The sequence below is a fragment of the Podarcis tiliguerta genome (genome assembly GCF_965153285.1).
Source record: "Podarcis tiliguerta genome assembly, chromosome: 7".
In the NCBI taxonomy this organism is placed as follows: Eukaryota; Metazoa; Chordata; class Lepidosauria; order Squamata; family Lacertidae; genus Podarcis; species Podarcis tiliguerta.
Window position 1 is genome coordinate 59,356,502 of NC_139540.1, and position 26,909 is coordinate 59,383,410.

Sequence of the window (26,909 nt, forward strand, 5' to 3'; positions counted from 1 at the left end):
GTTTAAGGGTGCTGGGAGTTGGAAAGAGGTCCCTATTCCCCTCACAGAATGTCAATTCTGAGTGGTTTTTTTCTGGGGGAGTACGCATACCCCTAAACATTTTGTGAATCTAAGTTTGGCCTCATTGAGGGGCAGCATTTAAATCTGAGCAGGAAAATGAGAGTACCCCTAAACATTTTTTTTTTTTTTTTAGAAAAATGGGTTTAACAACCAATCCCTCTTTGCAGCAACTCCAGAGTTGCAGCTCTGTTAAGTGCAACAGGGGCCTCCTGACAACGCTCAGCATCTATAATGAACTACAGTTCCCAGAATTCCTTGGGGGAAGCCATGAGTGCTAAAAGTGCTATCATAGTGTTTTTAAGTGAATGTGGCCTCAATAACCCTCACAGCCCACGAAGCTTGGTGAGTGGTGACAGTCAGTGTCTTAAGTCAGTGTAACGTTCCTCACGTGCTCAATTGATAATACTGGGGTGGGGGAAACTAGTATGGCCGTGGTTTTGCCTGCAACTGTGGTCTATTTCTTTAATGAGAGGGGGGGGGGGGAGAAAAGCTGTTTCATAACTGACTGGCAGAGCAACAAATGAAGAAAGCTGGAATTAGGGTGAGGGATCCCCCCCAAGGAGCTAACACACAAGAAACTGGAGCAGGCTGAGGGTGGGGAAAAGAGAAAGGGAGGACGAAGCACAAGTGCATAAACGCAGAAGATTTGGGGAGGGTCACATGGCCGCGCGCCGTTTCCTCTGCCCTTGGCTTGCCCTTAATTTCCCTCCTCCTCCAATTTGGAGCTGCGTTCGCCCACTCCGCTTCTGCCCCGGTGCCTGATTCCCTCGCCTGAAAGGTCCCTTCTCCCCCGGCCGCGGCCTTATCGATCACGTTAATGGTGCTGCTGCTGCTGCAAGCTGCAGCTGCCGGCGCCTGGAAGTGCTGCAGCGTCTCCGGCTCGCCTGCCCTGGAGCTGCATTGCTGTAGCAGCGCGCAGGCACCCACAGAGCCACGGAGCAGCCGGCGAGCCGAGGGGGGAAAGGAGCCGGGCGGCGAGGCCACCTGACCTGCCCCGCGCCGCCTGTGCACATTCCAAAAGCAGCCCGTTCCTAATAAAGAAGCGATGGGGATCCGGCACCGTCTCGCGCGCCTTCGGCTCTCCCTATAAATACTCGCCCTGCAAAGAAAACAAGCTTCGGTTGCTTCTGTCCTGCCCGCCCCAGACTCGGGCTGACCGGCAAAAAACCCAAAGCAAACCTAACCAAAGCAAAACAAACAAAAAGAGAGCGAGAGCCGCCGCCGCCGCCGCGGGAGGTAAGAGAAGCCAAAGCAACTGCAGCCCGAGAGCCTGAGGCGAGGAGCGCCCCTCCTGCACCCGAGCTGAACCGGCGAGATGCCCCGAGTAGATGCCGATCTCAAACTGGACTTTAAAGATGTACTGGTTAGACCTAAGCGAAGCAGCCTCAAAAGCAGAGCAGAGGTGGGGGCCTTTCCAAACGAGCATGCTTTTTTCCCCTTAATGCTTCGCATCTAACTCCGGTAGATAACCTCTTTTTCTCTTGGTTTTTGCATTTCCCAAGTTAACGGGTTAATGAGCGCTGTCTGTCTGCTTCTCTCCCGCCTCTTGTCTTTCCCGCTGCGGCCCCGAATAAAGCAATCCAGACACCCCCCCCCCCAATTTGTTACCTCACGGGTGAGGTTAGGTGGACTCTTGCGTACTAAGATAAAATTACACGGCAGGCAGCACCCCCCCCCCCCAGTTTCTCCTTTGCAAGAGCTTTTGCCTCCTTGCAAGGAAAGAGCCCTTGCAAACGTGAAACGTGAGCTCCTCGCTTCCCCCTAAGAACTGCTTGTGCTGTCCTGATAGGGGCATTTGCCTAAAACGTTTTTAATTATTGTTGTTGTTGTTCCTGCTGCTGCTGTTACTTTGCAAGAAAATACAGTGGATGGAAGAAGGTGACCTAGAGTTGTGTAGAACTGTGCTCGGAATTGTTTTGCAGAGAGGCGCGGAGAAACTGCCGGCGTGACACATCATTTGCTGGCTAATGGGTGGACAGGAGGGGGGGGGCGATGACTCAAATTACAAGCCATGCATCGCAAGCCTGCAGTTTCCAGGGAAAGTAATATCAGGGAGAAGCTGTTTTGTGAGGACAAGGCAGGTCAGGACACACATACACAACGGAGGGGAAGGCAGATACTTTTGTGTTTTTGTAAATTGACAGCCAAATTAAAAAAGCGTCCATTTTTATTTATTTTTTGAAACTAGCATGAACTTTTAGCTGTAGCTGTGTATGTATGTGTTTGAAAAGCATCAGTTTATGGGATGTTCGACATCTAAAGCAGATTTAGTTAATAAACTTTTAAATATAAATTGACATTTAAGATCCTATGTTAAAAAAGACTTTGAAAAGGGTGTGGGTGGGTGGGTGGAGGGGAAGAATAACTCCATCTGTGAAGAATAGGTCTGCAACATAGATCTTGCCATGGTGGCTAAATGGAACTTCCATGCTCACGGAAGGAGTGTGCCACTGAATGCCAGTCTCTGGGGGGCAACAGCTAGAGAAGGCTGTTGTGCGCCTGCCTTGTTTAGTTGCCCAATTTGGGTAGCAGGATGCTAGGCTTTGATGATGTGCATTTGGTCTGATCCAACGGGTTTCTTAATGCACACGCATACAGTGGTACCTCGGGTTACATACGCTTCAGGTTACAGACTCCGCTAACTCAGAAATAGTGCTTCAGGTTAAGAACTTTGCTTCAGGATGAGAACAGAAATCGTGCTCCGGCAGCGTGGCGGCAGAAGGAGGCCCCATTAGCTAAAGTGGTTCTTCAGGTTAAGAACAGTTTCAGGTTAAGAACAGACATCCAGAACGAATTAAGTACTTAACCCAAGGTACCACTGTACTCAGGTTTTCTGCTGGGGGTGGGTGGGTGGGAATAGCTTGGTCAGCTGTCAATAAAAGCAGCAATCTTCTTCTTTCTTTATTAGAATCCCTGCAATCTAGTTTGTGGTTGGATAATTCACACCATCATATTGGAACGAATGCTTTGTGACTGCAGGCTGTGTAGAGACATCTGTTCTCTGACCAGCAACCATTGCTACTGGTAAAGGCATTTTCAAAAAAGCACTACAGGCATTATATCTCTGTAACCAGAATAGTGTTGTAGGAAATCCCTCTGGAATTTGGAGTTGCATATCTCTTGACCCAATAGGCTTACCATGACCTACATGGTATGATCTACCTATCAACTTGGAACAACATTCCAAAGATAAGTGGCACTTTTGTATTGCCTATTCCATGGGGTACTGTAAGGACTAAATAAAAGTACCCAGTTGTTGTTTTTTAAATGAGAAAAATAGCTTTAATTTAAAACCAACTTTTTGTAGCCATCGTTAACATAAATTTCAATGGAAGAAAGTTTAGGCTGCTTTATGATATACATGCCATCAGGTGTTTTGTATCTACACCCAAAGTATTATATGTAATGTTTCCAGCTGCGTATATCATACAAGTAAACGAGCCAACAGCATTTTCCTGCAAAATAAGGCCACATGCTTGTTTATTTTGGTGTAATGGGTAGAGCGGTTATTGCATCCAAGTAAGAATTCAGTCTGTATGTATTTACTTTAGAATAAGGCTTCAATCCAACCCCTATTAATTTAGGCCCTATTTCATTTAGGATTTTCTTCAGAGTAAACATGGTTAGGACTGTGCTGACTTACTTAGAGCAGATCTTTTGAAATAATTTGTGTATGTTAGTCATGACCTACAAGTCCATTGATTTTAATGGGTCTACTCAGTATGATTTAGTTGGCTACCAACTTATGGGTTGTAATTGTGTATAAAATTGGGTGGCATGTTTGTTTAGGATTGACTTCTGTTTTGCTTGCCACATTCCGTTCTGAAACAAAGGAGAATATTCTAAATTAGGGGATATCTGGCTGCCTAGTTTGACCGTACTGCTTATGGTAACATGCAAGTTGCTTTCTTTCTTTTTTTTTTAATGCATTTTTATTAAAGATTTTCTTGGTTTACAAAAGTATTTTCACTCTCTCTCTCTCTCTTCCTCCCCCCCCCCCCCATAACATTTTTTACAGATCAGTTTCATTTGATGAGACATTAGGAAGAAGAGTGGGAAAGAGGTGGGGGGGGGAGGTGAGTGGGGGTCGGGTCGGGTGGCGATGCTTCTATTATACTTAATATATTTGGGGTTTTGTGTCAGCGTTGCTTGTGCAGGTTCTCTGCTATTCACTTGTGTTCCTTTGGTGGTGCGAGAGGTTGGGGTTGGCCTAGGGTGTGGTTGTTTGTTTGTGATTGGCTGTGGTGATCTTTGTTTTCATGTGTGAGTGGGGTGGGTGGGTGTTTTGGATCAGGTTAGCCGTTGATTTGTATGCTGTTGATGGATTTTTGTCATTGTCTTGTTGGGCTGTGTATGTGATAAAGGGAAGCCAACAATTTCACAACGGTAGAAGGTAGAGAAAATGTGGGAATTTAGCCACAGAAGTTATGGGTAATTAGAGTAACTCTGAATATGCTGCTTCTCTCTCAGGAAAAGGAACACTAGCTATTGATTATTTGTATAATTCATAGGAGACTCTTTATGGTCCACAAGCTAGCTCTCAGATGTATGGGATAAGAGTGGGGAAGGCAGGTGTGATCCTGCTCTTAGTTCAGGCATCCCCAAACTCGGCCCTCCAGATGTTTTGGGACTACAATTCCCATCATCCCTGACCACTGGTCCTTTTAGCTAGTGATGATGGGAGTTGTAGTCTTAGATGTTGAGTTGAGGATATTAAAAGGGGAGAATGCTGCAAAGCAGGGACCCAAGAGCTTGTATATATATGTGGGTAACAAATATTTTAAACCTTTTCAACTCAGCCATTTATATTTGGTTGGCTATTGTATTAATTCTAGGTATCACTTTACTCATGAGTTAAGAGGGAGGCAGACATTATATCCCCCTCTGTGACTTCTGTTTTCTTTTAATTCCTGACTTGTAAGGATGAGCCTAGGTTGCTGCCAACAAAAAATCAGAGAGGTTGGGGAGACATTGGATACAGGTTCTGCTTGTAATGAATGAGGTCCAGCATTATACAATTACCTATTAATTATTTATTTGGGAGATGCATAGTCTGCTTATCAATACACTGCTTTTCAAGGTAGAGAACAGCAGTTAACAGAAAATATAACAGTGTTTTCACATCATCTTGGCTAACAGGCCGGGAAGCGATAACAATAAAACCATCCCAAAACTGAGGCAGAGCAACAAACAAAACCATTAGGCATATTAAACAGCAACAGCCTATTTAAAAAGACAAACCTATAAAGGTTGTTTAAAAGAGGCAATGTCTTGTATGGAACAGGCAGCTGGTTCTATAATCTGTGGACCACCAGGCTAACTGATGATTCAACTGAGCTGGATTTTATTAAGTACATATGGAAAAGATGCTCTCTCAAGTTACCTGGTGGATGGAGTATAAAGCGGGATAAAAGTAAAAAATTGAATTTATCCTGATAGTAAATTGGCAACCAGTGTAGCTCACATAAAATTAGTATTGCTTCCTGCATCTAAGCCTTGTAATCGAACGTGGCTGTTGTATTGTGGACCAGTCACAACTTGTGAACAGGCTTGAAGTACGGCTCTCTGTATTGCAGTTTGGATGGAAGGTTACTAGGACATGCAGTATGAGGGTCAAACAATTCTCTTTCATGAATAGGGGTAAGCTATTGAAAAGGCCAAGGCTGATAAAATGCATTCCTGGCCAGTTTAAGCATCCAGAAGGAGACCTTGATCCCAAAGCACTCCCATACAGCAAACAGTCCTAACTGGGGAATGCGAACCCTTTGGTAGCATTTGCTAAGACCCCTTTGGTGTCTGTGTGTTGATGATAGAGCTATGCATTAAAGGCCTTCGTTCAGCCCATTTGTGGGCAGGGAAATTGGGGGCCGTTTCACCAAATTTGTGTAGAGTGAGAAGAAATATTGCAACAATTATTGGGGATGGAGCTTACCATTAGTGGTGGCAGTAGCACAGCTTTATTCCTTTTTTCCTAAAGGTTTGTTGTTGCTACTTTTCATGCTCCGTAATGACATTGGTCTGGTGATTCCAGTACATTGTGTGTTGGAGTGCCAAGTCTCAATTAAAAAAAAAAAATGGTGAAGAATATTTGGCGAAAACTATTCAAAGTGGGCATTTCCAGCTCAGCTCTAGGTGACTTTGAGAATTTCAGGTCCTTAACTTACATTAGACCAGTCAACAGCTTAAATGGGATGTAGTAGAAAACTAGAAAAAAGGAACTTGATTTGACCATCTTGAGGACATGTTCCTAATTGGATAAGCATTAAATCTGGGATTGGCTTACTTAGAAATACAATTTTGCATTTCCTTCCTTTTATATTTACAATCTTAGGCCTCAATTCTACATTTAGTGAATCCCGCCCCCCAACTGAATAGCGTATTAAAGCTGTATTTCTTTGCTGGTACAAAAGACTGATTAAAATATGCATTTATTTTTTTACAGGTGGATCTTATGCGTACTTTCACATTCCGTAATTCTAAGCAAACCTACACTGGGATCCCCATTATAGTAGCAAATATGGACACCGTAGGCACTTTTGAAATGGCACAGGTTATGACTAAAGTAAGTGCTTTTTAATTCTCCTGCAAAACTGAAAGAAAAATAAAACCCTGAAGTGTGTTACCTGAGCTGGTCCATTGTTTCCAAAACAAACAAACAAAAAACATATTCGAAGCAAAATAATTTTAGCTTCCAGTTTTCTTTTGACTTGCATGTCTTGCAAATAGGCAGAGTAGGAGCAAAGTCAAGTACTTCTAAATATCTGTTAAACCATGGATATGACAACAGTGTCTCATACTGAATGTAAACAAATTGAGAAAAAGACTACAAATTGAAAGTGGAGACACTATATGTGCTTTTCTTTATTTGCTTGTTTTGTTACACAATAAAATCTTTAATAAAAACTAATTTAAATAATAATAAAAAAGATCCCATAACATATTCTTGCTTTGTAGTCATGTAGTCTTTTTGTGTGCGTTGCTGCCTGAGATTGTAGGGTAATACCTGCTTTCTTTTTTTCTAGTATGCAATGTTCACTGCAATTCACAAGCATTACTCTCTGGAACAGTGGGAGCTGTTTGCAAGCAATCACCCAGAATGCCTAGAGGTATATTTTCACACTATTAATTATTAAGTGCATTTGCTGCTTTCTAAACTTGGGAGTTTGGGGAAAAACTGCACACATACAAAATGGAAAGAGAAGAAAACAACATGTATTGGTTGCAAGAAATGGTTTTGTAAGGGGAGCAGTGTCTTTCTTAAAATAATTGTGCTAAGTGGTTTATTCAGCATTCCTATGGGGAATATAATATATATAATAGAACCATTACAAAGAAAGCTTAGCTGTAGAAAATGTTCATAGAAGTTAGGGGGAAAGTGTGTTAACAAAACTTTCTCCAGTAAACTAAGAATGAATGCATGGGCATAGCCAGGATTTGTGTTGAGGAGGGGGCAGGACTTCTGTTAGGGGGGCAGGACCAACATGTTTGGTCAGTTAAGTATTTATATTGTTTTACTTGATGGGGGGGCAGCTGCCCCCATGCCCCCCTTGCCTACGCCCATGAATGAGCATCTTTGAATAACATTACAGCAAGGGGGAACAGTTATGAGATTTTTAATAGAATGTTGGCAGTGAAATGGAAATGGAAGAAATAGGTATGGTTGCATTTCAACAAAATTAGACTGGAGCCAAGGAACATAATTTTGTAAATTCAAACCAAGACTGGCAAACATATATTTGATGCAGCAATTTTAATCAGCCCAAATGTCATTATGATAGATTATGAAATTCTTTCTGAAACAGCATGCACTTTGAGAATTAGGGCCCAGGCAATAAGATAGAAGACAGATAACAGTGCGAAAGAAAGATTCCCTGAAAACTTTAGTAATACTTGTGATAAAATACTTGGGGGGGGGGGGTGGAGAATGGGATGTTCTGGGACATTTTTTTCAGAGCAGGAGTGAAGATACCATTTGCCAGGGCACCAGCATCACTGAAGTGAATGAGGTGATAATGAAGTTTTCAAGTTTGTGTCAGATTAGCATAGAGTAAGTTAGAGAGTGAGGAAAATAACCCAGGCAGGCTAGATATGTATTTCATTTTATTTGATGGCACTAGCCTAGTGAAGCTGCCTTATACTGAGACAGGCTGTTGTTCTATCTAGCTCAGTATTGTTTACCATGACTGGTTCCACTCTTGTTTTACTTCAAGTTGTTTTTTAAATGCCCTCTTCCAGTGAGTAGGATATTCAATTCCAACTTCAGTTTTGCGTGATGGTGTGTTGAGGAAATAAGAGGGCTTAAATCCTGTTGATCCATAGCTTCACCATCATATCCCAGCACACCCTTGAATTGCCCAGTTTTCCCCAGTGCTGACAAATGAATATTTGAGGCAGGACTCCTTCTGAAGTCTTCTGCTAGGGAGACCTCCAGTGGTGCGAATGCCATCCTGCTGGTGGCCTCCCTCCGTCATGGCAGAGCACCACTTAACACTGCTGCCAGTGGCTCCATAGCTGGCCTTTGGCTGCCTTTTGGGTTGCTATGATACCCATCTTTAAACTGTGGCTTAATATTCTGGCTTATGGGTATGCTGTTAACTGTAGTTTGCACATAATGTGAAGCTATGGCTAACTTACAAGCCAAATCCTGGCTTGTTTTGGAATGACAGAAGTGGCTAGAAAATATGCTTGTTTGCCGCAGAGGGAATATTAAAAACAGCTTGAAAAGAAAACTAAAATAGAAAACAGTGTACAGTATTCAAGACAATGTTGTAAAGGACCAGGGGAGTGGGAAATGAACTAAGAAAGAGTTTGGATATGGGACAGAAGCTACCAACAATTTTTCTTTGCCAACATCACTGAACACAAACAGGAGTTTTTATAGATAGAAAAATTTTAAATGGGAAAGAAAGGAGGACAAAGTGTTACGTGCTCCAGAGGAATGAATATCATGCATAGATTAGCAGACTGCCTAACTAGGAATGGAAGATTTTGATTAATTCTCAGACCACAGTTCCAAGCTCCAGAAACAAATTCCAACTTCTCTTACATTGCACTCGATCTTCAGATTTGGCCAAATCTCTTCCCCCAGCCCCCCAGGTATACACTAATATTTTATGGTCCCAGTTGGCTTCCTCTCTCAAATAGATGCACAGAAAATGCTCTTGACCTCGTTTCAATAAAAGCTGATGATGATCCCTCCCTCCCTCTCTTTCCAGCATGTAGCTGTGAGCTCAGGCAGTGGCATGTCCGACTTTGAGAAGATGACCAGAATCATAGAGGCCATTCCCCTTATCAAGTACATTTGCCTGGATGTGGCCAATGGTTATTCAGAATACTTTGTGGAGTTCGTGAAAGCTGTCCGCATCAGATTCCCCAAGCACACAATCATGGTAGGTGTGATGAGGAAAGTGGAGAGATGGATGGGTTTAATGCGGTGAGATGTTTTCTTGATTGAAATAAGCGTGTTTCATGGAGGATGGCCTGGTGAAGAAGAGGACAGGCTTCCTGCATCTGTAATAGTTGTATAGAAGAAGGAATTTCAGCAAGTGTAGCTTGTCACCTGGCCACTCCAGTTTCAGGCCATGCAACTACTGCAGTCCCACTATTTCCACAGAATTGAATTCTTTATGCATCCTTCTATTAAATATCACTATTGCTGTCATTCCCATTCCCAAATGGGTTCCCAAGATTAGAGCGCAGAAGCTATGATCCAGCAATGTGACTTGGAGAAAAGGGGCTGTAGCTGGAGTGTTAGAGCAGATGATCTGCATGAGGAAGCTCCCAGGTTCAATATCCAGAACCTTGGAGAGCTGCTGCCAGTCGGTGCAGACAGTACTAGGCTTGATGGACCAAGGATCTAGCTTCCTAGGCTGTTCAGCCATGTTCTTTTTCAGCCCATGCCCCCTGTTGAACTGCAGAGCATTATTAAACTCAAGGGATTTTTGAAAGCTGCTTCTTGGCAAGAGGATTTGGCAATGGGGGAATGCTACGTTAAACTACAGTGGTGCCTCGCAAGACGAAATTAATTTGTTCTGCGAGTTTTTTCATTCTACGAGTTTTTTCGTCTTGAGAAGCACCACTGTGTATTGACGGTTTCCTGTAGGAATGCATTGGCGGTTTAAAAAAAAAGGTGCAAGAATTTTGGTCTTGCAAAGCAAGCCCATAGGGAAAACCGTCTTGCGAAGATACTCAGAAAACGAAAAACTCTTTCGTCTTGCGAGTTTTTCGTCTTCCGAGGCATTTGTCTTGCGAGGTACCACTGTACAAAGTTTATGCATAGTTATGGATAATGATGTGTTGTAGGTTGCCTAGAGTGGAATTGCAGCATAGCGCTAAGGTAGATGTTCCATCAGCACAAGGATTTCTGCTTCTGAAATGGAACATTCTCCCTTTCCCTTCTCCCCATGTGCCGCCTAAAACTGTTATAGGTGCCCCCCCCCCAGTGTCCTCAAGGAGCAAAATGTCTTTGGTTGATCCAGTGCATAAGGTCAAGGTAAAAGGTACCCCTGGCCGTACGGGCCAGTCGTGTCTGACTCTAGGGTTGTGCGCCCATCTCACTTAAGAGGCCGGGGGCAAGCGCTGCCCGGAGACACTTCCGGGTCACGTGGCCAGTGTGACGAAGCTGCTCTGGCGAGCCAGCACCAGCGCAGCACACGGAAACGCCGTTTACCTTCCCGCTATAAAGCAGTACCTATTTATCTACTTGCACTTAGGGGTGCTTTCGAACTGCTAGGTGGGCAGGAGCTGGGACCGAAAGACGGGAGCTCACCCCGCCGCGGGGATTCGGGGTTTTACCCGCAGCGCCACCCGCGTCCCAGGGCATAAGTTGGCACACATATCCTATTACAGTAATCACCCCCCCCACACACACACTTTAAATGAGTGTGGTTGTTTCGGAAATAAACTCAATTTCTTCATATAAACAAAACTGTGTATGGACTTATTGAATAACAACACTAATAACAATAATCCCGTTAACCCAAGCATTTGTTCAGTGTTTCTTTCAATTTTGGATTGATGTTCTTGCCTGTGTTTCAGGCAGGTAATGTGGTGACTGGAGAGATGGTGGAAGAACTTATTCTATCCGGAGCAGACATTATCAAAGTTGGAATTGGACCAGGTAAGCTGATTGGCAGTGCACAGTGAGAGTGTAGTTTTATATTTATGTGCCTGGGATGCTTGTTTCTGCATTCATGTATATTTATTCTCTGAGGATTTATTTATTTTCCTATAATAATCCTGTGGACCTGGGTAGCCATTACTCACCTTGATGCTGGTATAGTCTAATCTTACATTCCATAACCGGGTGCTCCTTTTTCCATTTGAATATGGGGTTCAGAGCAAAAATGATGAAGCTACAGAGAGTTTGGGTTGAGGAGATTGTGTTCCGCCTGCTAAGTTGCCTTGATTGTCTCCTGCCAGAAGTTTGATTTGCCCAATAGCGCTTGGCAGATTGCATCTTCTGAGCCTTAGATCTCTATATGTGAAATGGAGCCAGTAGTATCCTGTTTTGCTGGGTCGCTATAGGATGAATAAAACAAGGATTGCCATGTACTTTAAACACTAAAACTGCCATAGAAATGAACGAATGAGAATAAATAAATCACCACCAGTGATTTATTTATTCTCATGTGCCCAGTGATCAAGCTGTGCTATAGTGTTTCAATGCCATGAAATAAATTGCCCATCTTTCAAAATTAAAAACACCTTCAACCAGAGGTTTTCAACCTTTTTGATTCCACGCCTTCCTTGGCCAACTATATTCTGGGCTCAGGAGCCCAGTTATGTCACCCCTTGCCTAAAGAGTTGGCAGCCTCTCACCCTTTTTCAAACAGCCTCCTTTGTGGAGTGTTCTCCTCCTCTTTTTCCTTGGGAGTCCGCTGGGCAGCTGCTGCTGCTGCTGTTCCTGGTCTCTGAGCTGCCCGCCCCAAAGAAAAGTGCCTCCTCACACTGCCCCACAGGAGCCTGGGACTTGTCTGACCATTGCTAACAGCAAGGTCTGGTGGACTGGCTTGGCTCCCTCGCCTGCTTGCTTGCATACTTTGAGGCTGCCTCAGCTCCTGGCAACCAGCACCCCCTGGCCAGCCCCAGAGGCACCATTCACCTGCGGAGCTTGTAGCCAGGGCTACTGCAACAAAGAGCCGTGCAAGCCTTTGGTAGGCAGAGACATGAGAGGGCATCAGAGGAGGGAGGGAAGGAAAGAGGGACACAGGCCAGTGTTGCCCATGGCACTCCTGACCATCCTTCAAGGCACATCAGGGTGCCATGGCAAACTGGTTGAAAACCACTGGCTTAAGCTGTACAAGTTAGCCATTTTTTGGAAACGGCTACTCATCTACCCAGACCTCTTCATCCATATGAATTGGAGGGGAAGCCTCTTCCCTGATGTCCTATCATTTTTAGGCAGAAATTAGTAGGCTCATCTTTTTGTTTCACTTAGATTGAAAGCCTGTGGTGAGCTAGAGTGACCCCAGTGCCCGTTTTCCTGCCTGTAAAAGTCTTTAGAAACCTTACTTCCTTAAGCCCAGAAATAAGACATCAATGTAAGCCAAGCATGGCTTACATTGCCATTTAATTTTGAGCTGATGTAGGCTTAATACTTCCAATTTATTAACCATAGATCAGGAGGAGGCTGCATCTTGGCCTGCCCCCCCCCCCCCACATATCAATTTCCCTACCCTTCCATTGCCAGCTCTTACAAAATCATGCGTTCTAATGGCACTTGCAGGATTAAGAGGGAACTCTGGTTAGCATTAACCACCAGTATTGCTGACACAATGCTTAACTGTAGTAAAAGCTTGCAGAGGAAGGGCAGAGGGATTTTGTACAGAAGAGGGAAGGGGATGTGCAACATTGTGACCTCCTGTCCATTTCTTAAACATGGCCGAGACGTTGGGGGGAATGCAAAGCTTTTGGCAGGGTTCTCCGTTATATTTGGTTTAGTAACCTGTTTAAATGTAGGCTAGATGATGCCACGGTCAGGTGGATTAGCAGCTGGTTGGCAAACTGGACATGAAGAGTGGTAATCGGTGGTTCCTCATAAAACTGGAGGAAGGTTCCAAGGGCCTTTTGAATTCTATTGGGCACCTTCTGTGGAGTCAGGTGCTTCTCCTGCAAGTAAAAATTTGGTGTGCCAGTTGAAAAGGAAAGAATCTTGCAGCTGTGTGGGCTGTCATAATGACAGAGCTGCTCCCGCAGGGGAGAAAGACACCGGTGGTTTCACCTGCCCTAATCTACAAGATACCATAGCTTTGGTTTCATCTTTCCATCTGTTTGTTTTCAATGTCTAGGATCTGTGTGCACCACTCGGATAAAAACTGGTGTGGGTTATCCACAGCTGAGCGCAGTGATTGAATGTGCAGATTCTGCTCATGGACTGAAGGGGCATATAATATCCGTAAGTATGATCTGCAGGAAATGCCATAAATAAGGCAGGGTTATAGAATGACATCCCAACAGGAAGATGTTAAGGAAACCCTTTCCGCAGTCATCTCTGACCTCTTGAGACCTCTTGAGCTCAGGGGTGTTTCAAAGGCATGAGTTAGAAACTCTGGCTCCTAACTTCCATCTGCTCAGAAATAGACCTTTGAGTCATGCCTTTGTGTCCAGTAGTTCAACCCCGTTTTGTGAACTGACTCCTTAGGTAGCAAAATAGTCTGTGAAAGTGCATATCTAATTTATGCTTTCCAAGAGAAGAGCGATGTGTAGCAGCTTGGTAAGGAAAAAGAGCCTTAGTCAAAAAATAGTGATATGAGGTTGAGGTGCCATGAAGTTGACGTTCAAGGTTTTGATGAGTTCCAGTTTCCCAAGGAAGTGAAATATCTTTATTTTCTAAGGAGCACCCATGTTCTAAGTTGTCAAGCCACCCACAGGGACAGCGCACCCCGTTTTGCCACTGGAGGTGAAATGGGATCTGCTTCCCCACACCACCCTGCCACTCACCCTGCCTCTGCGCCACCTGCCTCTGCCAGCGCCACTGCTGCACCACCCGCTCCGCTGCTGTGCCACCCTGCCGGCGAAGCTGTATTGGCTCTGATTCCCTCTGAGATCTTGAGAGATTTGGGTGAGATCTCACCGAAAATGGCACCAATGCCGGCACCGCTTCTCCAGCAGAGCAGGTGAGGCACCTGCAGAAGCTCCGCTTTCTGTCACCTGAGGTGGCTGCTTCATTCCGCCTCATGGCTGGCCCTGGCCACTCACAATTTGAATTTCATATGGAAAGAGTGCTATTTAACAAACACAGCACATTACACATTTTAAATAAGTTTCCAAGACTTCTACAATATGTCTTTAGGAAGAACACCAATTTATGCTTAGGTCTCCCAAAGGCCTTTTCCCCTTGGTTATCTGGTGTTTGCAGTAGATGAAGCTCTGGTGTTGTTTGGTTTCTTCCTGAAGTTATTTGTGCCCGTTAATGTGTCTGTGATTGAAATAAGACTAAACAACTGTCTCCTCTTAATTTTCTGCCCCTTTGAAGCAGACACAACTGAATCTCCTATTTCATAAACCCTGCTGGTTTTTAGCACAACAAAAAAGATAATTTTTCACAAGTTCCTATTTCCTCACCTGAGCTAGTTTTCCATGTCAGTTCATATTTTTGCAGATAAATAATATAAGGGCCTTCATACCCTTTTAAAATGCCAGATGAGGAGCCAAATCTTTTACGTATCTCTCACAATTGTAAAGATTGTCTCAAAAGAAGAATTGGTAACTCTATAGTTGCTTTTGTTGTAAGTGGTTGGACTCTGATGACTGCTTGGGGCATTCAGATCCCCTAACAGCCCACTGGTAGAATGCATGATCAATCCCTGGCATTTCTAGTTAAAAGAATCAGGTTGGATGGAGGTCATGGAAAACTAAGAGACCAGTCAGCTTTGGCTAGTCAACAGTTGAGAATACTAAGCTAGTCAGGCAGATAATCTGGTCTAGTATAAGGCAGCTTCTTGACATATGAGAGATATTTTCTTCTGTTACTGACTGTAATTTTTGCATCTCATTGCCATTCAACTCCCACTTCATATTTTCTCTGTGTGCATGTGTGTCTATATGCATTGTTACAAAAGTAATGTTCCACCCCCACACTCTGCAAGATTCCCGGGGGGTTCCAGACACTCACCCAGGGTCTGTGTTGTTTTGGAGAATAGAGACGTGGCGGAGACTGTTGTAGCTTTAAGAAATATGGTTTATTCACTTAGTTACACCTTCAGCATGCGTGGAGGGAGTCCAGTTCTCACAGTATGGTCATTTCAAGAGGGTCTTGTCCCCTCAGTGATGCAGCCCTGGAGTCCAAGGCATCTCTCCCAGCCAGCCTTCACAAGATAGATCCCAGTCTTTCTTCTCCCTCTCTTCTTCCCAGCACACCATGCTCAAAACTCTCTCCTGTCCCTTCGAACCCACACCCCACCACTGTGGCAAGTTGGCAACTTCTGTCTGCCCAGGCTCAGGCTCTCAGATGGCCTATCAACCCATTTTGTCATGTTAATGCCTCTATCTCAGGTGAGGCCCTGGCTTGGGAAGCAATCTTAGCCTGTACTTTTCCACTGACCTCCAATCTTCCCCTCAATACTCCAGATAATCAAAATCCTACCATTTATTAATTTCTAGTGTTTGGGGGGGGGGTCGCCCAAATCTATAACAGTATATATTTCTGAATGAAGTAGGCTTTAGTTCTTGAAATATTTCGCATGCCATAGGGCTCTTTGTGCCGCAGCAGACTAAGCCAGCTACCCTCTGAAAATGTTCTTCTGTGATGATCTGTTATTTGGTCCAAACCTGTAGCAAAAAGCCAGAGTAATGATGGAAAAGCTACCCAGTTAGTTCCTATTTGGTTTCCTCCTATGGCAGCTCAGCAAAGAACCAAGGAGTCAGCCGTCATACTTTGTAGTGAGCCCCAGCTACTTAGGCTGAAAGGACAAATTGCTGGAGACGCGTGACCTGCTGTGGAAAAGAGGCAACCTCAGGGTCCCTGCATCTTCTAGTAACGTGTCTTAGAGCAAAATATGTTCATGTCATTGTACTCTAGTATTCACCATCTCTGCTCCACTTTCAGTGTTCGAAACTCCCATTGTTCTAGGCGCATTTTGCGACGGAATTTCATGAGGGCGAGCATTTTCTGAGCTCTGGGCACATTACTGAGCCTAAGATTTCAGATTAAAACTGCAGAGTGGAAGGAAAGGAGGACCTTTTTCTGCCTTCCCACTCCCAGCTACTCTCTGAAGACTGGAGAAGAGACCCTCTTAAGAATATTAGCAGGGTGGGCAAGGGATGGACACTAGACCATGTGAAAAATGAACATAGTATTTTAGCTGCAAGTTCATTTATTTTCATCTTTGTATTCTTGTTATAAAAAAATGGTGCCTAGACATTCCATTGTTGCGCCCATAACCTAGGTTTAAGGTGCCACTTAGCTCCTAGCTTTCATATCTGTTTCTGACACTTTATAAGGAAGAGGAAACCTGAGGTGTAATGGTGTCGTATTACATATTTTGCTTTACTATATATTATTAGGGAGTGAGGAACTGCTGCAAGGATGTTGGAGTAATGGCTAAACTGGCTTTAGTTTAGAAAATGCGAGAGCCAATTCCTACATGTCTTTGAGGCCTACTAAAATCAACATGAGGCGACTTAACTGTGTCAGTTTGGGAGACTGAATACCGTATTTTTCGCACCATAGGACGCACTTTTCCCGTCTTAAAAACTAAGGGGAAAAGTCTGTGCGTCCTATGGAGCGAATGCAGGGGGGAGGCAGGCAGGAAAAGCCCCCAAGAGCCCCACACAAGCTTCGCGTGGCTCTTGCGGGCTTTTCCCCAAGAGGGAGAAGGGACTGACACCGCCAGTCAGTCCCTTCTCCCTCCTCTAGAAAAGCCTTGCACAACCTCTCCAGCCGCGGGAGGCTTCGCAAGTCTAAAGAGGAAGCCAGGGCAGGGAGCGCGATCCATCCCGTTCGCTGCCCTGGCTCCCTCTTTAGACTTGCGCGCCTCTCCAGCGGGGGTAGGGTGGGGGAGGCTTCTCAAGGCTAAAGAGGAAGCCAGGGCAGGGAGCGCGATCCATCCCGTTCGCTGCCCTGGCTCCCTCTTTAGACTTGCGCGCCTCTCCAGCGGGGGTAGGGTGGGGGAGGCTTCTCAAGGCTAAAGAGGAAGCCAGGGCAGGGAGCGCGATCCATCCCGTTCGCTGCCCTGGCTCCCTCTTTAGACTTGCGTGCCTCTCCAGCGGGGGTGGGGTGGGGGGGTGGGGGAGGCTTCTCAAGGCTAAAGAGGAAGCCAGGGCAGGGAGCACGATCCATCCCGTTCGCTGCCCTGGCTCCCTCTTTAGACTTGCGCGCCTCTCCAGCGGGGGTAGGGTGGGGGAGGCTTCTCAAGGCTAAAGAGGAAGCCAGGGCAGGGAGCGCGATCCATCCCGTTCGCTGCCCTGGCTCCCTCTTTAGACTTGCGCGCCTCTCCAGCGGGGGGGGGGGTGGGGGGGTGGGGGAGGCTTCGCAAGACTAAAGAGGAAGCCAGGGCAGGGAGCGAGATCCATCCCGTTCACTGCCCTGGCTCCCTCTTTAGACTTGCGTGCCTCTCCAGCCGCAAGAGATCTACCAGAGGTTGATCTTAACCCTTGCCTCACCTGGGAGCTTCTCTGGGCAGGAATTCCCTCAGCTTAAGTGGGGTGGGGGATGTGTGGCAGGTAGGGGGGTACCTACCTAGACACTGAATACATCTCTCAGATGAAAATTGGGAGTGGGCATTGTGTGAAGTGGCTGTGGTTCTCCTGCTGCAGAACTGTAGTATAGAGTTGGGAGGGCCACCCGAGGGTCATCTAGCCCAGCCCCCTCACAATGTAGGAATCACAGCTAAAGAATGCCAGGCAGATGGTCCCCCAACCGCTGCTTAAAAGCCTCCAGTGGTGGAGACCCCAAACACCTTCCGAGGTCATAGAATTGCAGGGTTGGAAGGGAACCCTAGGAGTCATCTAGTCCAGCCCCGGTGGACAGCGGGCGCAATCCATCCCGTTGCGCAAGACTAAAGATGCTGCACAAGGCTAAAGAGGAAGCCAGGACAGCGAGTGGGATGGATCGCGCTCACTGCCTTGTCTTCTTCTTTAGCCACGCTGGAGAGGTTTAGCTCCTGGCTGGAGAGGTTGCGTAGCTATGGATCCCGCGCGCTGTCTTGGCTTCTTTGCTCTTTGGGGCTGGTGGGGGAACCCGGGCTTCCCCCGCAGCCCCGAGAAGCTCTGGGAGAAGCAGACAGGCTGCGCACAGCCTGTCCGTTGCTCTTTGGGGCTGGGGGGGGATAATATTTTTTTCCTTGATTTCCCCCTCTAAAAACTAGGTGCGTCCTGTGGTCCGGTGCGTCCAATAGAGCGAAAAATACGGTATATTTTGAAGTGCCCTCTTGTGGCAAGAGCCAGTATTTATCATGCCAGACGGGAGTCCCAGCCAGCATTGCTTTGGAATAGGGTACATTCAAACAACCTGCCCTTCCAGCTGAAACCAATTTGATAACCATTTTGTGGAGGTTCCACAGTATCCAAAAGTAGCAAAGCCAGCTTCAGGCCTGGGGAATATTATAGAACCAAGAGATCCAAAGAGTTTAACTTCTGGCTCAGAAGTTGGAATTGGCTCTGCATTCTGTTGATGGGTCCCATTTAGTGGTCTAGTCTGGTCACCACTTTTTAAAGGATAGAAAAAATGAGGAGTATTTATAGGATTTGGTAGAACGCTTATCTGCTTCTTGTATGTCTCTGCATTAGTATTCAGATCACTGTCAGATATTGGTTAGATGATAGACTACGTTAAGAGCAGTGCCCCCTGCCATCACGTCTCCGGACTGAGTATATATTCCTGCATTTTTCCTCCCCACAGTTGAAGAAATGAGAATTTCATGAAGGCTTTAGTTCTATGAATGTTGAATAAACTGAATAAAATCAACCTGCAATGGGACAGTAAAATTGTGCCTCCTCCCTCCCATGTAGATTCTTTAACAAATATGCAACTACCTAGGAGGCAAATTAACCCGTGTCTGAAAAGCAAAGTATTCCATCCCTCCCTATTTGAGGGTTAAGTATCACATATTATAGGGTATATGCATGTAGCAGCTGATGGATGGATTTTGCCCAAGGAGCAATTTGCCCAAGGAGATCTGTGCTCAAGCAGGGACGTTTTCTTGGTCCCCTCCTCCAATGGCCCTCTCTGATGAAAAAAACCCAAAACCATTTATGTCTGAACATAGTGGCCTAATCCACGTCTTTTGGCAAACCATGGTTTATGGCTTAGGGTGAATGGGCAGCTTGCTAAGGCCACAACTGCCCAATCACTCCCAATTTACTTCTTCTCTGGGGTGAGTGGAAGCAGCAAAGCCTGGGATGCCATGTCTGAATCTGGAATTGTGGTTTCCGTCCCCAAAGAAACATTGATCCTAAAGTCAAAATCTGTTCTTTGCTTTCTGATCGTACTTAATTCAGGAGAAACAAACCATCGTCCTTCTAATATGGCTTGTTACTCCCACTTGCGCCAGAGGAAAAGTGAGGTGCCTGCCACAAAACCCTGCTCATTCATGGTGAGCCACAACAGGAGTGTGGGAACTTTTTGGCCTGGGTGGGCCAAATCTTTATCTCCCTGTTCCCATGGGCCAGCTTAGACAGGTGCGTGGTCATTTCATTCCAAAGAGTTATCTATTGATATTGAACCGTTTGTGGTATCGTTGGATACAACTATTGGGCTACAACAAATGCAAACTTCGACACTGACTTCTCTCCCTCTTTTATGTAGGATGGAGGATGCAGCTGTCCAGGAGATGTTGCCAAAGCTTTTGGTGAGTATTGTTTGCTGCTTGAGAAATGTGAAGAGCATTAGGACCCCATTTATTTCACATAACTCAGAGGAAGCAGATTGGAAACTACTTTGCAGACTGAAACTGGCCTAGTCCACACGTACTAATCCATACCATGGCTTAGCTCAGGAGTGGGACACTGCATCTGGCTAGTGAGCTGGGTCTAGAACTGCCCCCACCCCTTGTAGGCTATTTTTGATAGGCAGGTAGAGCTGCCCACCTGTCAATCATCTGGCTTCATGTGACATCAGGTGATCACACTTCAAAGGAAAAATCAGGAGTGCATTCAGAAGTGTGCAGTCATGAGTGTGCTCTTCCATTCTAATTAAAGCTGGGACTGCTTTGCAGCCACAAGCCACAGCTGCAGAAAAGGAATATTGCTTTCCTGGCTGAAAATGGGGAAGGCGGCAGATTGGCTTTGCTGCTTCGTTTCCACCATCCTGCTTTCCCCACCACCTTGCCCCTCCATGTAAGCAGCAGTGATTCGGCTGTCAGGTCAGGCAAGTGCCGCTGCTCCACCAAGCCACCTGCTGTTGGTTGACACAGGATACAAGCTACATGCAGTTACATGATCTTTGTGGAGGTGGGATAATGATGCTCACTTCTGAATCTGCTGAATGTGTGCCACCAAAGTGCTGATTCTGCACCCTGCTTTCGGCTGCAGTCCTAACCCGCCTTATTTGGGAGTAGGCCTTAGTGAAATTCAATAGGACTTCTGAATACACATTGTTAGGTATTGCACTGTTAGGGTTTATCGACAGCTCTTGTCCCACTGCTTTTCCCTGGGGAAAACTGCTTTTTAGTGCTCAATTGGAGCAAATGGCAATTCGGGTTTTCCCTGGATTAACATTTCCTCCAATTTAGAGCTAAAGAGCAGGTTTTTCCTGGGAAAGGAGTATGACAAGGGGGAAACCACCCAGACCCATGCTTTCTAGGCATGGGACAAGAGGTAATGAGGATGAGCCCTCAGTTTGGTTAAAATCCTCCCATACCAGAATAATTCAATTTGGTGCTTCCCCCATGTTGACATCACTCATTTCCTTAAAGCTATAGCTAAGGCTATTCCAACTTCTCACTACGTTTTAAGCAGGCAGGGGGACGCCTTGCTACTAGAAAAAAATGGCTTTATTTCAGTAGGAACCTTTCCTGGAATTGGGCAAGCAAGAAACTACTTCAAGCGGTTCCACTGTTTTACTTTCTTAAGCTTTGTTTTCCCGAAACATAATCTAATTTCATCTAAACGCAATGAAAATTGTGCCACCTCCCAAATTGTATGGAAATACAGATGTTAGATCTTGGCATTTGACTACAGTAATCATCATCATCATCCAGGAACAGAGTTTGCCCTTGAAGAGGTCTAGCTGCAGAAAATGGGGAGAAATGCTAGAGGTTGGGATGATAGCTGTCTTCCATTGGCGGAAGGATTCTAGTTGAACATGAACGACAAAATTGTTACGTCTTTCTTTCACACAGCCTTTATGATGGTGGCATGGAAGCTATTTCCAAATGGTGAGGCAACCACATTTAGCTGCTGAGATGGGAAGTTTCACTAGTCTCTTATTTGGGCCAAGGAACACAGGATTCTTGTTTCTTCTGATCACGTTCTTATGTACATGCAGATACATGCCAGCAACATTTCATTAGTCTGGATAGCTCAGTTGGTAGAATACTGCTGATAATGCCAAGGTTGCAGGTTCAATCCCCATATGGGACAGCTGCATATTCTTGCATTGCAGGGGGTTGTACTAGATCCCTTCCAACTCTACAATTCTGTGATTCTCTGCTCCTGGTTCTCAAAGTGTGAAGAAGGCCTTCCTTAGGAAGCAGTTGGGTAGAAAACATATATGAGCATTTCTGAACCAATTTCCATATGCCCTCTCATGTAATCCAAGTCCTACTTTTTTAAAAAGATAAAATTCCCATGAATGACTAGGTTTCTTTTATTGATACATCCTGGCCAGATAGGAATTGCATTTCAGCTATGCTCTCTTTTGGCCTTCTTTCCTGCACACTCAACTCTTAATACCCTCTTTCTTTCTATCACAGGAGCTGGTGCTGATTTTGTGATGCTCGGGGGCATGTTTGCAGGACATGACCAATGTGCTGGAGAGATTATTGAAAAAAATGGCAAGAAGGTGAAGCTCTTCTACGGAATGAGCTCTGACACAGCCATGAAGAAGCATGTGGGAGGTGTTGCAGAATACAGGTACCAGCTGCACTCAGAATTTTGGCACAGAATTAAGTTCCACTCTTCCAGCTCCCTCATTTTTGGATGTTGTCCCTGGCAGCAAACAGCGGAGATCTAAGTGCAACCTGTTATTGCCAGCAGGCGCCATGGCTGTATCCCTAACTGTCTAGTACAAGGGCAATGAATCCTCACTTAGCAATCAGTCTGGAATTCAGACCAGTGTCTTGTAAATTGAGGCAGCCTGATTATATGGAATGGCCAATCCAATGCAAGAGAAATGAATGCTTAAGCCTAATGGGTTTTGTTGTGCCTTTGTGTGGTATTGTGGCATCTGGCTTCTAGTTTATTACAGAATGGATTAATTTTTTTCTCTAGCAACACACACCGCATCCTGTGCAAAGCACAACTGTCGGACAAGAACCATACACCCAGTTCTGTTTACTAAATGGGAATAATTTAAATTAAGAAAATCAGTATTCAGGAGATAGCATCCTCTGGTTTCTTTTGGATGTAATAGGGATCTCAGGGTGCAATAACATGTTTGGGCCATCAGTAAGCTGTCACCTGTATTTCCTTTCAAAGCTTGTCTTTCAAACAAGTGAAAGAGCCCTTGTCAGATAGTCCAGACTGCCCTAGAAATTCAGACTATATAATTTTGCCTCCGTTTCAGATTAGTGTTTCATATTAACTATACTGAAGATGCATAATCTTTTCCCCTACCTGACTGGAAGAAAGTACCTCAACAGAGGCCATGATATGCTCCAGTAAATGTGATTTTCTCATCCTGGAGCTGTCAAGGAGATTGGATCAGCTAATAAGCATGTTATGAAGGTTTTCATAAGTATAAAAAACCCTGTACAGACTTAAAATTACTTTTTGACAGCATTTTTAGAAAATCGCATTATCAGTTTTAATTTTGTCTCCTCTCCCCACCCCTTTACACAACCACCACCAGCACAACACCTTGCTAGGGTTGCCTTACCAATCTAATCTTATTTGGGCGGTGGGTCTTGTACAAGCAAATATAACTATTATGTGTTTGGAGGCGGCTTGTGCTGTTGAAAGGCCCACATCCAGTGCATGTTAAGGAAAGCACTTTTTAAAAAAAATCCTAGAGAAATTTGATTTTTGTTCATTGAAAAGAATGACTCCTACTAGTGCAAATCAATCTGCCTTTACCTTCAGAGCGTCAGAGGGCAAAACGGTGGAGGTGCCTTACAGAGGGGATGTGGAGGATACCATTCGTGACATCCTGGGCGGCTTACGGTCTACCTGCACCTACGTGGGAGCTGCCAAACTCAAGGAGCTTAGTCGAAGGACAACTTTCATTCGGGTAACTCAGCAGCACAGCACAGCTTATTAGCCAAAGAGGAAAAAGCTGTGGGGCTGTAAAACGTGCTGTCTGTTCTCCCCCTCTTCCATTTTTTGGGCGGCAAGATGGCTTCTTGCTGGCATACTTCAAGCTAGAAGAGGAAGAAGGTTGATTGCCCCCCCACCCAAAAAAAAGTTTGTTGTAGTGGTGGGGTTAAGCCTAAGGAGGTCAAGCCATACACTTCAGCTATGTCCATGATGATTTATTCTTTGTTCAAAATACAGTAGCACTCTATTTAAATGAGAATTCTATAGTTTGATCTAGTCAGATCTTCATTCTGTTGGAACAGTTGTTACTAATATGAGCAAATCCACCTAAGCTTTATACAGTCAACTGACCGGTTTCTTCTGCTCCTTTAACATGGTGCAGAAGTCAGAAAAGCCAGGAGAGCAACTGTGAAAACTAGAAGGTGCTCATTGCCGGAGTGTGGCCCCAGCATGCCAACCTTCGGCCAACACCTCTAGAACTAAAAAAATAAAATAAAATGCTGCTTTTCTCTGTGACATTAAGTACTTGATTTTTAATGCGTGCTGATATATTCATGTTCTTAAAATTGTTGATTAAATAGTTATATTAATTTTATTGCAATGCTTTGCTGGCAGAGACATTCAAACAAAGGAAATGGACATGTCTTTTATATTCATGTAGGATATTTCCAAGATAATGGTGGTTGCTATATTTCTCAAGATTCCTTTGGTTAAGGACAGAGGACAAACATCGGCTTCATATATATTTTTTGGTTCCTACTGTTCAGGGCCTGATTAAGCCACCTCATTCCATTTATCAAAGATCAAGTGTTTCCAGACACTACAGAATACTTGCAGGGAAGTTGTAAGTGGAGTTCTGTAGTTTTAGGCGCCAGTCAGCTCCACAGCTCCTCATAACCAAGGCCTGTCAGATAAGGGGCAGTGTGGTTATGACCTTCAGTCTGGAACTGCCGGTTCACTGGCTAAGGTTTGTTTGTTTTTTGTCACGCAGGCCTTCTGCTGCTGTGACTTTTCCTCCAGTATAAGTGATGGCTGCCTGCCTCTAACATTAAAGTCCCAGGGTGCATCTGCTTCACTTTCTTACATGAACGTGAACAATTGCATTCATAGATAGACTGAGGGCAAAACCTGCCTTCCCTCCTGCATTTGACAGGGAGCTCAGAGGTGCTTCCTGCTTCTGTCTGGGAGTTTTTGTAATCCACTCCCTCCCTTGGAGTCATTAGCAGCCTTCCTTTGAAAAGCCAGTTTAAGCTGGGGTGGGTAGAAAGGTAGGAGTCTGCCAATGAAGAAATGTAATCTACTCGTCATTTGCTGATTATTTTACTTTCATAGATGATCTAATAAGTAAAGAGAGAAGCGAGCATACAAATGTACACACTAATTTCTGAACTGGAACAGTGTCTTAAAACCACAGCAGAAAAAGATAGCAGCCTAATTTGCTAGCAGGTTTGAATTTTCTGGGATATTGAGAGCTACAGCATCACATCTCTGTTGTACTTTTAAAGTACTCATTCCCATCCTGGAAGACACTGCAACCAACTATACTGAAGGTGTGTGGTCTAATTATATATTACATTTTAGGAACTTGCACTGGATTTTTTTAAAAAATGTCTCTTCATTCTCTCCAGTATTTCTTTATCTTCTAATCTTGGGACTTTAAGGTGCAGACAAATGGTCCTTTAGCAGTTGAGACAGAAAATTTCATATTACAACAGGTCCTTCCCTGTCAGCCCTATAGACTTGGCTGCCGTCAAGTCTTTGATAACTGGAGTAACGAAATTGACAGCTTGTACATGTGTGCTACATGGAACTTGACAGTGGATATGCGTAGTTGCTGAGCATTCAAAACTACATCATTTCCAAAGCTGAACACATGCAAGTGATCTGAAAGCACAGTGGAAGTTATTTTTTAAAGGAATGATTTTTAAACATCAAAACTGAAATCTTGAACCCACACTTACTGAAAAGTAAGTTCCACTGAAAAGTTAGTTTTACTGAAAAGTAAGTTCCACTGGAGCTTGCTTGTGAGTAGTCATTCATTGATTGTGTTTTGAAAAATAAATTTTCTCCTTTGGGTTGATTTAAATATAAAACAGGAATATAAAAACATACATTCTCTATTTGAAACAAACTATTCCTAACATTCCCCCTAGAACAAAATCACCTTTCCCATTGCATGGCAAAGCTTTGCAACACTTGATATGTTTGGATTTGGTTATGTTTCCACCATCATTCTAAAAGTGTTAAAAGTCTGCAGAATGGAAATTTAGGTACGCCTGCTCCCCCCCTCAAATTGGCTGGACATCTCTCATGACCTTGCAATGCAATGGTATTTTAAAACCAACGTACCTGCTTAAGACACTTCTGGTTTCACATGAAAGAGAACCAACAAGAGCAGCTGAAATGACCCGCTTAAAAAAATTGTTTAAACCTAATTGAATAGCATGTGGTGACATTGTACTAGATGCCTGTGCAAGCAGAGAATGGATGCCTTACAAATAATGCACATATATCTGTTAGAAATGTGCAGATACTTTTTAAATCAATGTAGAATATTGCATAGACAGGAAAAGCCACACCAGGGAGGCCAGTTCTTACATTATTGCAGTGGTGTGGGAAGCAATTGCCTTAAGACACTCTGCCCTATCACTCATCATAACCTAAGAAAGGGAGAAGTTTCTGCTAGTAGTAATCTTTGGCCTTCCCAAATGTTGAAGACTCTACCTCCCATCATCCCTGGCCACCGCCATTGTTAACTGGGGTTGAGGCCCAACATCTGGAGGTGGTTTTGAATCCCTGTTTAGCAAGCACCAGCCTAAACCCCACCTGAGGATATTGCAGTATTATGTGAGTGGGCCCCCTTACCTTGTGAGCAGGCCCTTAGGGAAGTTAACTCTGTCCTGCCTCCCTTCTTGGCATGGCAGCTGCAGATCCACACTGCACAGAAAGGTCTTGCTGGAAGTCATACTTGAAGCTCTGTGCTCTGCCAGTGACCTTACTGCTATAAACATCCTAAAGGAAATTGAACCATACAGCCCAACAATATCTGCACTCCCCTCCCCTTACCTCCATTCTTCCTTGATTTTAGGAAAGCAAGTCCTCAAGGTACATACAATTTGGATGCAGCCACTGAAATCACACACAACTGGATAAAATGTCAAAGTATCATATTCTTAAGGATGCATGAATACAAAGATAATTAATGGAACAGAATGAGCTCTAAATGAATTCAGAATGCGCAATCATACTATGCATGCATTAAATGACTAAAGTTCCAGTTTCTGAATTTGGGTGTGTGGCAGGGGACTGGAAAATAGAATTGAACTGTGATTTATATAAAACAGAATGGCAATTATATGCAATATGCATCAACTTCTGTGTATATTTTATTATGGAAAAAAATAAATATGTTTTATTATTCTATTTTTTAAGAAAAACCCTTCTTGTCACAAAGATGAACCTCAGGGTAAACTTTCATATGGACAAACTGCTAT

General features: G+C 44.4%; 1 protein-coding gene across 5 annotated transcripts; it reads left to right on the forward strand.

Annotated features, from left to right (window-relative positions):
* The first annotated feature begins 276 nt into the window (after positions 1-276).
* GMPR (guanosine monophosphate reductase) lies at positions 277-26,838 on the forward strand. Of its 5 annotated transcripts, none has more exons than XM_083449599.1 (9): positions 277-402; positions 6,503-6,622; positions 7,083-7,166; positions 9,276-9,449; positions 11,098-11,179; positions 13,350-13,456; positions 19,808-19,850; positions 21,915-22,074; positions 23,242-26,838. In XM_083449599.1, the coding sequence occupies exons 1-9, from the start codon at positions 292-294 to the stop codon at positions 23,417-23,419; spliced, it is 1,059 nt and encodes a 352-aa protein (XP_083305725.1). In that variant the 5' UTR covers positions 277-291; the 3' UTR covers positions 23,420-26,838. The 5 variants fall into 5 exon arrangements, with proteins under 5 accessions (XP_083305725.1, XP_083305728.1, XP_083305726.1 ...); XM_083449602.1 differs by lacking the exon at positions 277-402 and adding an exon at positions 495-1,521; XM_083449600.1 differs by lacking the exon at positions 277-402 and adding an exon at positions 498-1,462.
* Positions 26,839-26,909: the final 71 nt, after the last annotated feature.

Bases quoted from the DNA above. Each gene is read 5' to 3' on its own strand.
- GMPR (XM_083449598.1), top strand. From the start codon at position 2,028: ATGGGTGGACAGGAGGGGGGGGGCGATGACTCAAATTACAAGCCATGC. The intron at 9,450-11,097 runs GTAGGTGTGATG...CCTGTGTTTCAG, and splicing joins TCCCCAAGCACACAATCATG to GCAGGTAATGTGGTGACTGG. The intron at 11,180-13,349 runs GTAAGCTGATTG...TTCAATGTCTAG, and splicing joins CAAAGTTGGAATTGGACCAG to GATCTGTGTGCACCACTCGG.